General features: G+C 35.3%; 1 protein-coding gene across 1 annotated transcript; it reads left to right on the top strand.

Annotated features, from left to right (window-relative positions):
• The first annotated feature begins 1,352 nt into the window (after positions 1-1,352).
• Positions 1,353-4,903, top strand: LOC130971040 (plant UBX domain-containing protein 4). Its single transcript, XM_057897085.1, has 4 exons — positions 1,353-1,659; positions 3,089-3,374; positions 3,662-3,757; positions 4,075-4,903. The coding sequence occupies exons 1-4, from the start codon at positions 1,514-1,516 to the stop codon at positions 4,447-4,449; spliced, it is 903 nt and encodes a 300-aa protein (XP_057753068.1). The 5' UTR covers positions 1,353-1,513; the 3' UTR covers positions 4,450-4,903.
• The last annotated feature ends 10,724 nt before the right edge of the window (positions 4,904-15,627 follow it).

Below are 15,627 nucleotides of genomic sequence, written 5' to 3'. Positions count from 1 at the left end.
ATCATCTTGGACAGGTGTCGACTATGCGGTTGCCACGCATCTTCATGTTCATGGAGGGAACCTGTTGTTTAATCGCGACGTGTCGTCGCCAAGAATGATGGCTACTGAACTATTTTTGGAGGGAACTCTTCTAATCGTGTGAATTTTTGGATTGTTCATGAGTTGAGTTCTCTCTTAAGCATGTCCACGTATCATCACTGAGAATGTTTACTTATTAGCTATTGTTAGAGGGAACACTATAGCTTTCTGGCAACGTGTCGTTGTGGAAAAAGCCTGGTTTTGGTGGAAACAATATTCGTGTGTTTCAAGGACTAAACTGCATAAGTATTATATATTAAATAGATAGTAAAAGTAGAAATTATGACAATAATAATAAAAAAATGATGATAATAGTGATGGTAGTAGTTTCTAAAATAAAAAAAATTGTAAAAGTTTAAAATTCTCATAAATTATAAATAAAAACCTACAATATTAATTTCTGTTACTATTTAATAATTTTTAATAAAAAAATTATATTATTTTAAAATAATTTTGTTAGATACTAAAATATTTTAATTTTTTAATATAATTTTGTTAGAGTTAAAATATTTTTTTTATTATAAAAATAGTCTTGTCCTTCGAAAAAATAATCGGAATTAAATTGGAGGTTTGGCAAGCAAACGTATCTTCAAGGGTTTTCAATAATGTATGAAAAGTAGCATGAGTATGCCGAAGTTCTTTCTGTAGTATTATTTTCTAGTTGAAGAAAATCTGTAAATTTGTTTTTTTTTTCCATCCAATTAATATTAATTGCTTGCTAATATGCACATACAATGCATCGTTATGTTTTTGTAGGATTCTACCATACTACGATTTAAATTTTTTGTGATACAAGTTTTATTAGTTTTAAACTTTAATCTGTTTTGGATAATTAAAATGGAATAGTACTTGGAAATTGGATTTTATATATGTATATGTGTATGTATGTATGTGTTGGAATGACTAAATTCATGAATTGATTTGGTTTAAAAATATTTCTTCTGGAATCATTTGTAACATTTGACTTGATTCAAAAATCATTATTGCCATTAAAATACACAAGAATGATTAAACACAGATTTTACTTCAGGGTAAATTGTCTTCAACTTGTAACAGAAAGCTAGTTGATGCTTTATCCTATTATTTTAGCAGCGTCCTATTTGAAACTTTTTAGTTGAATGCTATTTCTATTGGTCATTTAGTACTACTTAGGTTATTAGGTTTGGTTGATTAATAAAATTATGATACAAAAAAAATAGAAAAATAAATATATAAATATTTTGTTTGTTGGAGAAAAAAAGGGAAGAGAGATAAGAGCCAGCTGGCGAGAACGCAAACCGCAAAGCAAAGTAAACGGCGTCGTATCAATCCGTCCACTGCACATAAAGATATTCGCCGTGCGACACGATAAACTGAACTACTCCTACAATCAACGATATATTGATTCTCTTCTCTCTTCGGTAGCAGAAGGAACAAAGCGAAAGAAAGAAAATCAATGGCGTCCAAGGACAAGAAATCATCAAATCCCTCCTCCAGCAGAGCTGGCAGAATCCGTACACTCTCCGATCTCAACCGCCCGTCCGTTGACTCCGACTCCGACTCCGATGAACCTCAGGAGTATTACACCGGCGGCGAGAAGAGGTAATATTATTATTATTATTATTATTATTATTATTATTATTATTGTTGTTGTTGTTGTTGTTGTTGTTGTTTTAATTAAAAAAAGAAAAAACTCAACTTTTCCAATTCCCTTGGTATTTTTGGGTATTCGGCACATGTAAATGTAGGATAAGAAACCATTCTATTGAGTTAATTACAGTTTGCAAGTAGATTGGCTTTAATTGGTGATAATATCATTAGCAGTTGATTTCTGTTGTGTGTTGCGTGATACCACATCATAATTTTGCATTGTTGTAGTTCATCTACTGCTAGCTGGCTCTGTATAGTTAGCAACTGTTAAGTTCTTAGGTCCATGATGTAGCTTAATATCTATGAACATTTTCTATTAGCTTGCTAATTATTGCTCTTGGGATCATCAAAGACTTTGACACTATTCAGAGTGCAAGATTGAATTCTGCCAACCGTAGCCTGACTTATGTATAACTGAAGTGAGAGTTGCAATCGTGCTGCCATAGTACTGTTTTTCTTCCCATGATTAGGTGCCCTTATACTTCAGATTATGTTGTCATGACTCTAGACTAAGGCTGTTGCTTGTTTTGCTGTTTGAGTAATGTTACCTTTTCCCTCTTGTTCATGCTGTACATGTGAACTTTAGGGTTGCCTGGTTGAAAGATAAAGCCTTAAACTGCATATAGCAGAAAATCTTATCTGATTAAAGATAATTGAAAAAATTGAGGGGTATCCACTTGTTGTGGATCTCTTGGTAGAAGTATGCTTTAGACTTCAATCATACTGAATTCTTTGGATTTTGCAAAAAATCATCTCTTGGCGAAGGTGTTTGAAATTTGCCTCAAGATGTTAAAAGCAGTAAAATCACGCTTTTGATAATTGATGTTATGCAATGTTGGGTTTGTCTTGTTCATTTCTTATATTCCCTTTATGTTCATGAGCACTGTTGCTCTTCCTAACCTCAACGATGTTGTTTCTGTTTTGTGGCAACTGTAGAGTCTGTAATAACTTGTGTGAAGCTTTGCATCATGACTACAAGCATTGTTGATGTGATTGTTTAAGCTACTTAATGCTTATTCTGTTGGTGACTAGTTATTTTAATTTTGATGTTGAACATATGTCTATATTTTGAGGCCATCTCTATTACAGTATGCAGGATATTCATGTTTAGGCTTTGCTTCTATGCTTAAGTATTTTGAGAACCATGAGCATTCTTTAGTGAAAGCTCACTCTTGACCACCTTTGATTAGGAGTTATTGTACTTGGGCTCTCTTATTTTTCTCCTAAAAAGCTGTATGGTCTGTTTATTTAATTAAGTGGGATTGGATTATAAACAGGTACAACTTACAATGAATAAATATACGTCTCAATCATATATTAAGTTGGTTTTGTTATTTGGAAGTTTCCTGTTGAATTTAAATATTATATATTGCATCTCCAGTGGAATGCTTGTCCAGGATCCCTCAAAGGGTAATGACGTGGATGCAATTTTTAATCAAGCAAGGCAACTTGGAGCTGTAGAAAGGCCTATTGATCAACTTCAGGAGCCACCAAGGTCAACAAGCTTTACTGGAACTGGCAGGTTACTCTCAGGGGAAACTGTACAATCTGCTTCTCAGCAACCCGAGGCTGTTGTTCATAACATTGTTTTTTGGACTAATGGTTTCACTGTAAATGATGGGCCTTTGAGGAGTTTGGATGACCCTGAAAATGCTTCATTTTTAGAGGTAACTGTTACTATAGTTCTGCATTCATAAATGGATTGGAATCGACAAACATACGAAGCAGAGTTTGTATATGGTCAGAAAAAGAAAAAGAAAAAAGAAAAATAAAACCTTGTGACTATTATTCAGGGAATAATGTCATATTTCAAAAGTTTCTAAGAAATCCAGCATAACTAGTACTATACAGGAATGGTCCAGAGATCTGTTTGGGCTACTAACACCATTACTTTCTTCTTGAATATGTCACTAATTTCATTGTGTTAAATGATATTTGTTATGTTTGAATGCAGAGCATAAAAAAATCCGAGTGTCCAAAAGAGCTTGAACCTGCAGATAGGAGGTCGTCTGTCAATGTTAATCTCATAAGGAGGAATGAGAAGTATCCTGTGAGTTTTTATGTTTGAGTTCGTAGTTATTTGTCTCTTATATTTAGTATAAAACCATGATGAATTTGGTTACTTTTGTAGATATAAAACTTCTGCAGATTTTTATTTCTTTATTTTTATACACTAAGATACTATGTGTCAATGAACAACCCCTCTACTTCACTACCAAAACAGGATGAATTCAACTGAATTTGTTGTTCTATTTTTTCTGAAGAGTTGCATTTTAAAATGCTATCCATTCTTTTGTGCGTGTGGATTTTGATGTTTGAGATTATAATTGTATGTGGAGTTTTATATCTCTTTTTGCACACCTGTAGGAACCCGAGAAGCGTCATGTTGCATTTCAAGGTTTGGGAAGAACTCTAGGAAGCAGCTCTTCTTCAGGGTCACCAGAGCCAAGCTCAACTCCTCCCAACACTGCTCCAACCCCTTCTGCCGGCCTGGTGGTGGATCAGTCATTGCCAACAACCTCAATACAGCTCAGGTTGGCCGATGGAACCCGCTTGATATCACGCTTCAATTATCACCACACGATTGGCGACATCCGTGGCTTCATTAACGCCTCTAGACCTGGGGGTGCAGGTAATTATCAACTTCAGGTGATGGGTTTCCCTCCAAAGCTTCTCTCCGACGAAACTCAGTCTATAGAGCAGGCAGGACTGGCAAATTCGGTTGTCATCCAGAAATTCTAGCAGCTGTACAAAGGCTGCTGTTACGTCACAGGGGTCTTTACTGGCATAAATGCTGCTGTATTAATGTGAACCAGTTTTCTACTGATAGAACCTATCAGGGTTTTTCCATAGTGAGTTTTGATGAGGGATTTCGGCGTGGTGTCCTTTAACTGTCATTATCAAAAGAAACAGGGTGGGTGCGGGTTCATATTTTCTTGTTGCCTAAAATTTTATGATGTTTTCTGTTGCTTTAGGTTCAGTTAGATGGCTTGGCGTTTCGGCCCAAATGTATGTGGAAAAGGGTATCATAATTGTGTTTTTGCTATCAACTTGCTGAGCCTAATGGCTGAATTTTGAAGTATACATTGAACACTTGGTTGAACTCGAAGTCTAGGATAGCCCTCGGATTGTGGAAGTACATCAATCTTGGAAATAATATAAGTTGCCCCATATAATCATTGAGTAATGTGATCTGCATGCATATCCTTTAGTATGCTAGAAAAATACTGATATTACGCGTCGCGTATCGTTGCACGTAAATCGTAATTGTTCCACATTGCGAGCTTTTTCCATTCGTTAATGGAAGAGAGAAATTATGAGAGCCAATAACAGTTAACAGAAAGGGATAATGACGTAGGCAGCAATTCTTGTAATCTTGCTTGGGTCCCAATCATGGATGTAGTGACATCTTAGTCCAGCACGAAATGGTGCAATCCTGCATAAAAAATATTCTGTAAGGTCAGCAAGTTTTGTGATTTGTAACCATCAATTTTTTTTTGTTTATTTAGTACTAGCCAAATTTTAATAAAAGTGTTAGTCTTTAGATTTTCTCTTTAAAATATATTTTATATGAAAAAGTCTAAGAGGTCAGCAACTTTATTAAATTCTAACTAGCATATAACCAGCAAAAGAAAATTGAATAATTAGTTAATTACATATCATTGGATGAAATTTCACACCATTAAAAATATCATTGATGACTACTTGATGACTACAAATCATAAAAATTGCTGCCCCTTAACACTCCTCCTTTTATATTTAACATGTATTTTATTCAGAGAAGTTCTATGGTGTGGATGGGAAAAAAAATCCACACTTGTGGACATTATGTAGCAAGCTTCTTAGATGAACACATTTTGGTTGGCCATAGTGACAAGTTCAGCTGATGGGACACTCGGTCAGGGAGAAGCAGCGGTTTTGCAGTTGTACTGCACACTGTAGAAAAGTTAATAAGTCTAATTAGATGGTAATTATTTTTGGCATCTTGAAGTTATTGGGCAAGTTTAATTTTTTTTTCTATGTATATGGCCATGAGTGAATTTTGGGTTTGGGTCACATTTTTTTTATGCAAGTATGCAGAACAAATTTTCTTGTGGTTAAAAATTAGACAAATATAACATTAAAAAGGAAATGGGCTAAAAGTTTTTTTGGACTTGTCTGGGTTAACCGGTTTTTTAGTTTCCAATCAGGAGTCCCCACGAGTTCCTTCTCCCGCTGGCGATGACAAAGCCGAACCACGAGAAGCCAGTAACTGCGACGACACTCGGGTGACACTGGGAGGCAAAATCGACAACCACAGGCACGGACGGCAGGCAGCAACCACCATGCAGAGCTAGACCACTCATTGGCGAACGGAGGCGCGAGCAGCCTAACACAGAGAAATCGAACAGGCGAGCAGCGGACGCGGAGGAGACAGGGATAGGAACGAGAGCACCACAGCGGAATTCCTTGGGTGCGACGAACGGCGGGTGCAGTGTACCACTCCCACAGACGGCGACAAGTGATGGTGGAGGCTAGGGTTTTCTTTCTGCGGCGGAGGCTAGGGGAAGTAGCTATTTTCTGCAAGAAAGAGTTGGAGGGGAGGGGGATAACGCGTGCAATCCCTTTTCCCCCTTCCAAGTAACGAAACGACGTCGTCTTTTGTGAACCGTCCAGTTTAGATCCGGTCCGAGAAGCCAGTTCGGTTCGGCTGTTCTTAATGGCTTATAATTGGACGGTTTTCACAAATCACCGGCCCGGAAAGATTTTCGAAAGTTACATAAGCTTAGCCACATTCTTTGGAATCTAAAAAACCGGTTAACCCAGACAAGCCCATAAAAAGTTGTAGTCCATTTCCTTTTTAATGTTATCTTTGTCCAATTTTTACCCACAAAAAAACTTATTCTGCACACTTGTATAAAAAAAAATGTGACCCAAGTCCAAAATCCACTCATGGCCACATACACAGAAAAAAAATTAAACTTGCCCAACAGTCCCAAGATGCCAAAAATAATTACCATCTAATTAGACTTATTAATTTTTCTAAGTACAAGTGTAAAACCGCTGCTTCTTCCTAACTTAGTGTCTCATCAGCTGAATTTGTTACTGTGACCAACCAAAACGTGTTCATCTAAAAAACTTGCCACATAATATCTAAAGGTATGGATTTTTTTTCCCCATTCACACCATAGAACTTTCCTTTTATTCATAGTTGATTCTGCTTGGTTGCGTGACAAGAGAAGAATGTTGTTTCAGCCCACCATCAGTTACCAGTTCCTCTAAGATTGTAATCAAAATCGTAAACGCGTCTCTTTCATCCAACTCGTCAAAGATTAGCATTTGCTCACTATGTAACAAATAAATTAAACCATCGTATCTTAGAAGAATGTCGAAACACTATCTTGTCTTAACACCAAAGGTTATCCTTAGGATAAAAAGATTCAAAGGCATGTCTTGTGCCCTTCCACTTAACCAAAAGCTAAATATGCCTTTTAGAAAGCAAGATTTGCTGTATTGGAATTTAATTCAGTTTTCAAAAAAGAAATAAAAGAACGGTGACTGGTACCGTGTCTAAAAGTATAGGAAAATAACGTTTTTTTTTAAATAATATGTAAAAAAAAAATTAATTTTAAATTAATTAGATTTAATCATAATTAAATTTTTTTTTTGCTACAACTGCTCTCTCGCAATCTTGTGCCATGTATTGTGATTTCGGTGTCCCTGCAGTTGCTATCTCGTTGTTTCTTATTAACTAAGTCGGACGTTTATTTTATTATATATGCGGATGGTTCTTTTCATTCTAAAATAGATGTTTATTCGGGTATATTATTGATATTTTATTTGATTTGCTTGATTTTGCATGCACATGCTCCGCAGGATGTGCATTTTACTATATATGCAGATAGTTCTTTGGATGTTTATTTGGGTCATACCATCTGAGTGAACGAAGCAAAGTGGCACGCGATAGAAGTGGCAAAAACACGACGCAGCGGCATGGAAGTAAGGGGTAGAGGTGCAACATTGGAGCAGCGACGGAACAAGGCCTCTGGCTCGGCAACGGTGCCACGTCACGGAGGGGAAAAGAAGGCGAGCAGCGGCAGCGTCGCTTGCAGGGAGAACAGGGGTGGCGCAATGCATGGGAGAAGAAGGTGCAGTGACAGCGTCGAGAGCAGGGGGCGCGAGGCAGGAAAGAAGAAGGTGCAGCGACAGCATCGATTGCAGGGAGCACAAGAGCGGCGCTACGCATGGGAGAAGAAGGTGCAGCAATGGTGCGGCGCGTTGCTTCTTCAGAGTTCAAATGGTGGCGGCGGCGGTAAGGTGCGTTGATGACGGCGTGACAGGAAAGAGGGAGTGAAGCAGCTGCGGTAAAAGGAGAGAAAGGTAGAAGGTGAGAGGCTAGGGTTGTGGTGGATAAATGGAGTAGAATATTTTTTGTTTTAGTGGACTTGGAGTGCAGCCCATTGCTCACGTTATTCGCACCCCTCATTATTTACCTAACAGAACTTGGTGTCTAAAAGTATAGGGGAAGTACGGTTGTTAAATGCGTCAGTCCGGCCCGTTTAGGCCCGGACTATTTAGCCTACGGGTTATACGAGCTAGTCCATTTAAATCTACTTTGTTCGCAGGCCAAGATTTTATAGCCCGAATTTTTTATGACAAGTCCGACGGATTATATGGGCTGGCCTGTTTATTTGTTGTTTTTTTTTTTTATTTTTTGAAAAAAAAAACTTAAAAAGTTCAATTTTAAGGAAAAAAAATTTTGTTGTATATTTTTGGACAGGAAAAATGTTGTATGGCACAAAAAAATAATTAAAATTTCAGTAAACAACTAAACTCATTTGTTATTAGTTTTTTTCTTTTTTTACATATTGCATATTTGATTTGAGTAACTATTATGCTCTAAATTTGTCCTTTTAACTCAAAATAGAATCACATTCACATCCAATTAGTGATTTTATATTTTTAATTCTGATATTTTTATTTAAAGAAGTATTCCTAATTCTCCTCATATAGTTAACAAAATATTATAAACCAATAACAACATCACAATTCTACCAAAAAAATCGCACAAAAGTGAAAAGAAAGTGTTTGGCAGATTATATAGCATGCAAATATATTATAAAAGTAGCAAGCAATGTAATCCTACAATTTTTAATCCAATCCACCAAATTAGTCAATACCTACAATGGAAAGAAGAATAAATATTAGCTACAACAGTGTTTCAAGAAAACATCTTAGCATCAGGATTCAAGTACTTAAAAACATTCCTAGTTCTTCTATAACCAACAAATGAGAAAGGCAAATCATGTTCTATGATTGCTACTGCAATTAATTCACGAAAAATCACAACTTACCTAACTCTTAACCTCCTAGCTTCATCAAGCATCATTTTTCCCAAATTATGAAATTTAGGGAGTTCACGACATACAAAGTTATGTCATCTCAATGTAGAGGTACCATGAGTACTATCCTCACCTTTGTATTCTTTTTCACACCTTTTACATTTGCACTTTGCTTTGCCATCTTTCGCAACTATTTTTATAAATCTATTATAGACATTAGATGTAGTTAACTTATTTCCCTTTTTAGAATTTGACCCATCAATAGCAGTAAGTGGAATACTTACAAGAGGAGTCGCTTGAGTTACTTCCGACGGAAATTTGTCGTCAACAAGATCATCAAAGTCATCATCAGAGTCCGAGTCCAAGAAAATGTGTTCTACCTCAATATTTTGATCAACAAAGTCTCTTGCATAGTCATCCATAATTCCAAAATAAATTACTAACCAAAAATGAAAACACAGAATCAGATTACTCTTTACAATTTACAAAAAATATTATTATAAAATAACCCAGAACAAAATAAAATAGATAAATAATTGATGTTGATGTCATTCTGTTTATCTAAACGTTGAGAACCTAAGATTTATATAAAAAAATAACATGCATATTTTATTATTAAGACAAGAAAGTAATATTACAATAATTGGCTGAAGACTTGTGTGATGATCGAAGACTATGAAAATTGAAGAAGAGTAGAAGTTGAGCGAAGAACAGATGAAATAACGAAGACTAAAGGGTTAACGGTAATGAGAGTCTCGCAAGACTCTAATGGTAGGATGTTTATCGATGACAACGACAAAGAAATTACCGTCGCAGGAAAAAGGATGAACACACGCATAAATTTTTGCAGCTGTGGCACTGTGTAAAAGAATTAAGGATTTAGGCTACTCCAGTCTTCAAAAAATTTTTTATTTTTCCTTTTTAAGTTTGAATTTTCAGTGAGTGACTGAAAGAAAAAGAATTTTCAGTTTTGTACTTTTGTATTGTATTTAGGTTGGATTATTTTTTGGGCCAGGTGTTTTTTTTTTTCCAGCTTGCATAGTATTAATAATTCTCTAAATCTATTGTTTTTGTATGGATTAGGTTATAGATTTTTTGAAATACTCTTTGGCCAAAATTTAAAATTTCAGTTAAAAAAATTAAAACTTATGCGGACCTCCATTTAATTCGTAGACTAGTCCGTTTAATTTATAATTTTTTCGAGTTAATCGGATTTAATTCATTTAACCTGAACTTTAAACTGTCCTTAATTAAAGGCAAAAGACCGTCTATTTAAACGGATATGGGCTTGGCCCGTTTTCACGGCCCTAAAGGGAACAACGCTTGCTTTATGTTGGAAAATTGCGAATCAAGAGCAATGAAAAAACAAACAATTATATATGCATCTTCCACCAACTTGACAACTAATATAAGGTGCCATATGTGTCTTTTAAGTGGAAATCGGCTCTAATAACAGATAGCTCTCAAGTCATGGGCGTTGGTGGATCTTGTCTTGTGTGGCGCACAGATAATGTTCAACTGCAAAATTAAGCTTGGACCTACCACAACCTAATTAATCCCCCTCAGGAGATCATGCAGCAACAGGAGGAAAAGTGAAGAAGGAAACAGTGGCATGTCAATTTTAGAAATTATTATAACTGGTTCCCTACTTCGCTTCCGTTTTGTTGTTAATCTCTTTTCTGCCTAGCTAGGCCACCTGGAACAGCTTTATTGTAAATTGAATATAGATATTGACTTATCAACCAATCATGATTGGTCTACAAAGTAAAACTTAAATGATAACATTGGGGCTGGGGGTACACTAAAAAATGTGGAATAACAGTGCTCATAGTCATAGCCATCTTTTGGAAGTATAGATATTGTGGAATAATAATTGATTTTACTGTAAAAGTTCTCCTTTTGGTGCAAAGGCACCGAGTTGTTTACCAATTTACATGTCTCGATGTTGATGACATCTTTCTTTCGCAACAATGGCCTTATGGCCAGATCCATAGCAACGGTTAATTACTGAAACTATTGTCTGTTGCTTCTAAAGAACACATTGTATATGTATTAGTTACTTCTACTGCAAGCTACTCTTAAGTGTGTTAGGGGTAACTTGGTCTTTTGCATGTGAGTCTGTTGAGTCAGCAAATTCTAGTAGAAGGCTAGAAGCTGTTACAATTTATAAGCATGTGTTAGAATTGTTAGGTTAGGGGGTTAGATAGCAGAATGATTAACTAGTTATATATAAGAAGAGTTAATTCACAATATAATTTTGTGCTTTATCATTAATGCAAATCTCATCTCAAATTCTCTCTAAAACTCACAATGGATTTCTCCATTTCTCGCCAAATTTCTCAAACACAAAGCAGATTTGAACAGAGCATCCCGTGCTTACATGACTATTAGAAAATCAGGTAATACTAATAATTTCCTAATTTGAATAAGAATTTTTCATTTGATGTTAAAAAACTTTGCCATACATCTAATGATGCATTGTGGTATAAGCAAAATAATGCTTTTTGCAGCTACCACGTAAATAGTAATACAAAAAAAAAAAAAAAAAATTGAATGCCACAGATTACATAGGTAAAATAACGGTAGGCATATCTATGAACGCTATTGTGGACTATGGCCCAAAAGCAAAACTTTTTCATATTCAAATAATAAATTATAATATGACAAAAAAATTGATAAATAATAATGACCTGACCAGAAAAATGTGATACATTATAATGACAAAAAAAATTATAAAAAATATACTGGAAAATCATATCACAATAAAAATAACGATAAATAAATTCTTGAAATTTTTTAAAATATGACAAAAATAAAAAATATCATATATATGTTATTTATTGAAAATATAAAAAAGATAAAAAAAATAAAAAAATATTTAGAAATTAGGAAGATAATTAAAAATATGAGTTTGTGTTTCGAGGATTACTTGAAACTGGGTTGTATTTGGGTCTAGACGTGAGGTTCAGACTCTTTCTGTGACAGCGTCAAACTTGAACTGGTGCCGAGATGCCGTCTTAGTGGGGGACGATCCTCGTACATGGTGAATAACCAAATTCCAATTGAAGTGAAATCTTTCAGATAAATCAATGAAATTTAGGATGATTCGATGAAAGGATGTCAATTCACATCCGAGCTCTTCGTGAGGAGGTGGGGGTGGTACCTGTAAGGAATTCCGATGCTTAAGTTAGGAAGGGTTCAAAGCAGGTTTTTTAGTAGACTGTGTCTTGAATATACTTGAGTGTATTAGTATATTTATAGTGAAAAAGATAACCACCTTTTAGAGTAGTTTCACTTTTAATGGTGAATAACTGTTCCCTTTTTCTAGGGAAGTTGTTGAGATCTCTCTTCTAGAAAAGTAGGAGATATCTTAGGAGTTAATTATTTATTCAAATAAGTAGAGTTGAACTGCCACCGTCGCGTCCAACTTCTTTGAGGTCGGGTAGGTGTAGAGGAGACATGATCTCTTTTTGGGCTTGGATATGTCTTTTGGCTAGGTATGAGCTGGTAAACGCGGTGCGGTTTGGTTTGGTTTTGAGGAAAAAAGTTATCCGATTCGAACGCTTAATTTATGTGCAGTGCGGTTTGGATTGGATGAACTTTTTCTGGAAATCCGATCCGATCCGATTACAAGCGGTTTGAATATGCGGTTTTTTAAATAAAAAATAATAACTTAATTTATAGAGTTAATAACCTGTCCAACAATCCAACATAATAATAAAATATAAATCCCATAAAATATTATAAAGCAACATGTCTAAATATTCAACAATCCAATCTATTCAGCAAGTCTTGAATAATAATTCTTCAAATAAAAACAACTAAACAAGCCTCAACAACACAAAATTAAATAATATAACAAAGTCTTAATAAAAACATAACATAAAAAACTCCAAGTTGAGAGGTGAAACACCGATCACTAATCAGATTTATCATCAGAGTCTTCTTCATCTATTAGTTGAGGAATTGGCTCAAGTTCTACAATAAAATATAATAAAATAAATATTAGTAACTTAAACATATTATCAAGTAGTAAAGTTAATCAATATATGTAGATAAAATAAAACATAATAATAAAGAACATTACCTTTCTCAAGTTTTTCAAATTCTTTAAAAGACTCCTTAAGGTCAATTGGCAATGAATTGACTCGAAACCAATTTTGTGCATAAATCAAAGTTTCAACCGTTTTGGGGGTAAGAGAACTTCTATATTGATTAAGCACTCTACCTCTAGTGCTAAAGGCGGATTCAGAAGCAACCGTTGACACCGGCATAGCTAGAATATCCCTCGTAATTTGACTTAGCACAGGATATTTGTAATTGTTAGAGCTCACTTTTCACCAAATCAAAATATTAAAACTGGTTTGGGACCACTTTCATCTTTTTTAAAATGCTCTCAAGTTCAAGATCTATGTTTAACAGGTTTTTTAGTGTTACATGTACCTGGTTTCTCAGACTGGCCAGGATTAGGTGTCTCATCAACAACATTTGCTTTGCCTCTCCTCCTCTTAGATCTAGTTCCTTCATTGTTCTTATCACTGCGTGGCGGCAGCGGTGACAGTGATGGTGGCTACGTCTGTGTCTGCGTTTGTGGCTGCAAGCCTGCAACTGTGGCTGTGGCAGCGACATCGACTCTGACTGTCCCAAAGATCTGACTGATTCAAAAGTGAACGGAGTAGCATTGGTAAATCCTAGCTCACTGGTGAACATCCTGGGATAACCAAAATCAGTTTATGTTATTTTAATATTTTTTTTCAATTAATCAACATATTCAATTGTTACCAACATATACATTACAAAATAAGAATATTACCTCAGGATATGAATCTGACATTGTTGACCTTCAAATTGGAAGCTAAAATCAACTGAACAAATATAAAATTTGCAAAAGTACAACACAAAATTTAACATAACAGATTCTCAAAGATAACAAGAACAGATTGTCAAAAATAACAAATTTAACATAACAGATTGTCAAAATAACAAGAACAGATTGATTGATTTCAAATTCAATATATTAACAGAAATAGAGGGAAAAAACTATTTCTTTTTATTTCTAACAAAAAAGTCATCAAGAAAATAGAGTTGGGGTGGTGTGTCGATATTATTATTATAATTATGGTTTAAAAATTAAAGACACATATATAATATTCATTATTTGATGATTGAGCTTAAAATAGACTAGAAAATCGTGTGCACTTTAATATGATAATCATATAAAAGAAAAAGTAAAAACTGTTATGTAACCAAAAAGAGGAGGCAGTAGCAGCGTCACCAAGAAGAGGAGGCGGCGGAGGGCATCGTTCAGAAGAGGAGGCGGCGAACAGCATTGGCGTGTGACGGTGTGAGTGAAGAGTGAAGAGAAGGTTCCTTTAGGTTAGGGTTTGTGTATGTTTGGGAGAAGGGGAATGAGGTGTGTGCGGTGCTGTGGAAAAAGTTAAGGGAGTATGGGTATTATTATTATTATTATTATTATTATTATTATTATTATATGCGGTTCGGTTGTGCAGAGTGGAACCGCAAATCAAACCGATCAAAAATCCAAAAAACATCCAAAATTGAGTGGTTTGAAACGGTTTTCGATTTGGATCGGTGTAATTTTGCGGTTTTTTTAGACCGGTTTGGATCTGAACATCCCTAGTATGAACAATACCCCTGCTTGAGTACGGTCTTTACAAGGTCAGACCCAAGAAATTGTGCATTAAATTGGTTCCTTATAGATTAGCGCCTTAGGTCGGACAGTCCGCCTTTCTAGAATGACGTCACGTATTTGACGTGTTTTAAATTAAAAGATGTTGCATCTTTTCATATGTTGCGTTTATGAGAATTTGTAAGAACTATATCGTTTGTTGGTGTGGTTGACGACAACCCGACTTCTTATGATTTTGTAGATACTTTGCTATACCCAATTTTTTAACTTGTTGCGATGATTTTTCTTTGTTTGTTATATTGTAGGTATAGCTTTTATCTTTCGTTCAGAAATTTACAACATGTCCTCCAAAGTCCTGTCCAACTTAACTTAGGTAAAGATATCAGTTCTTACTCCCATCCCTGTTATTGATAATGAGTATGCTGAAACCTTTCATAGGAATCATAGATTATGTTTTAATCAGGAAGATGAGAGAAGATACGAAATTGTGGTTGCCGACCTTGAGGAGAGTGTTTGTTTTCCCCAACTTGATAAGTCGAAGCGTCATTTCATCTATGTCTATAATTGCTTTTTCACAAAATTAGAAGTTAGCCTTCTGTTTTCCAAATTTTAGTCTGAGGTCCTTAAGGTATGTAATGTTGCTCCTTCCAAACTTCATCCTAATTCTTGAGATTTCTTGAGAATATATCAATTTCTTTGTTAGGAACTTGATGTCCTTCCTTCTCTTAAAATTTTCTTTTATCTTTTTGGCCTCACCAAACCTTTCATCTCAAAGAAACAGGGCTGGATCTCTTTCCGAGCTGTTTAAGGGAGGAAGGTTTTTGCCATTTTTGATGATTCTTTCCATGACTTTAAAAATTATTTTTTTAAGATCCGTTCTGTTGAAGGTATCCGACCTTTCTTTCTGGGTGAGGGAGATGAGCCCCTTTTTTTCTTTGTATTGAGAAG

Source organism: Arachis stenosperma, chromosome 1 (assembly GCF_014773155.1).
Source record: "Arachis stenosperma cultivar V10309 chromosome 1, arast.V10309.gnm1.PFL2, whole genome shotgun sequence".
NCBI lineage: Eukaryota > Viridiplantae > Streptophyta > Magnoliopsida > Fabales > Fabaceae > Arachis > Arachis stenosperma.
Note: the sequence above shows the minus strand (reverse complement) of the source record. Positions and strands in the feature narration are given on the sequence as shown.

Bases quoted from the DNA above. Each gene is read 5' to 3' on its own strand.
- LOC130971040 (XM_057897085.1), top strand. From the start codon at position 1,514: ATGGCGTCCAAGGACAAGAAATCATCAAATCCCTCCTCCAGCAGAGCT. The intron at 1,660-3,088 runs GTAATATTATTA...TTGCATCTCCAG, and splicing joins TACACCGGCGGCGAGAAGAG to TGGAATGCTTGTCCAGGATC. The intron at 3,758-4,074 runs GTGAGTTTTTAT...GCACACCTGTAG, and splicing joins GGAGGAATGAGAAGTATCCT to GAACCCGAGAAGCGTCATGT.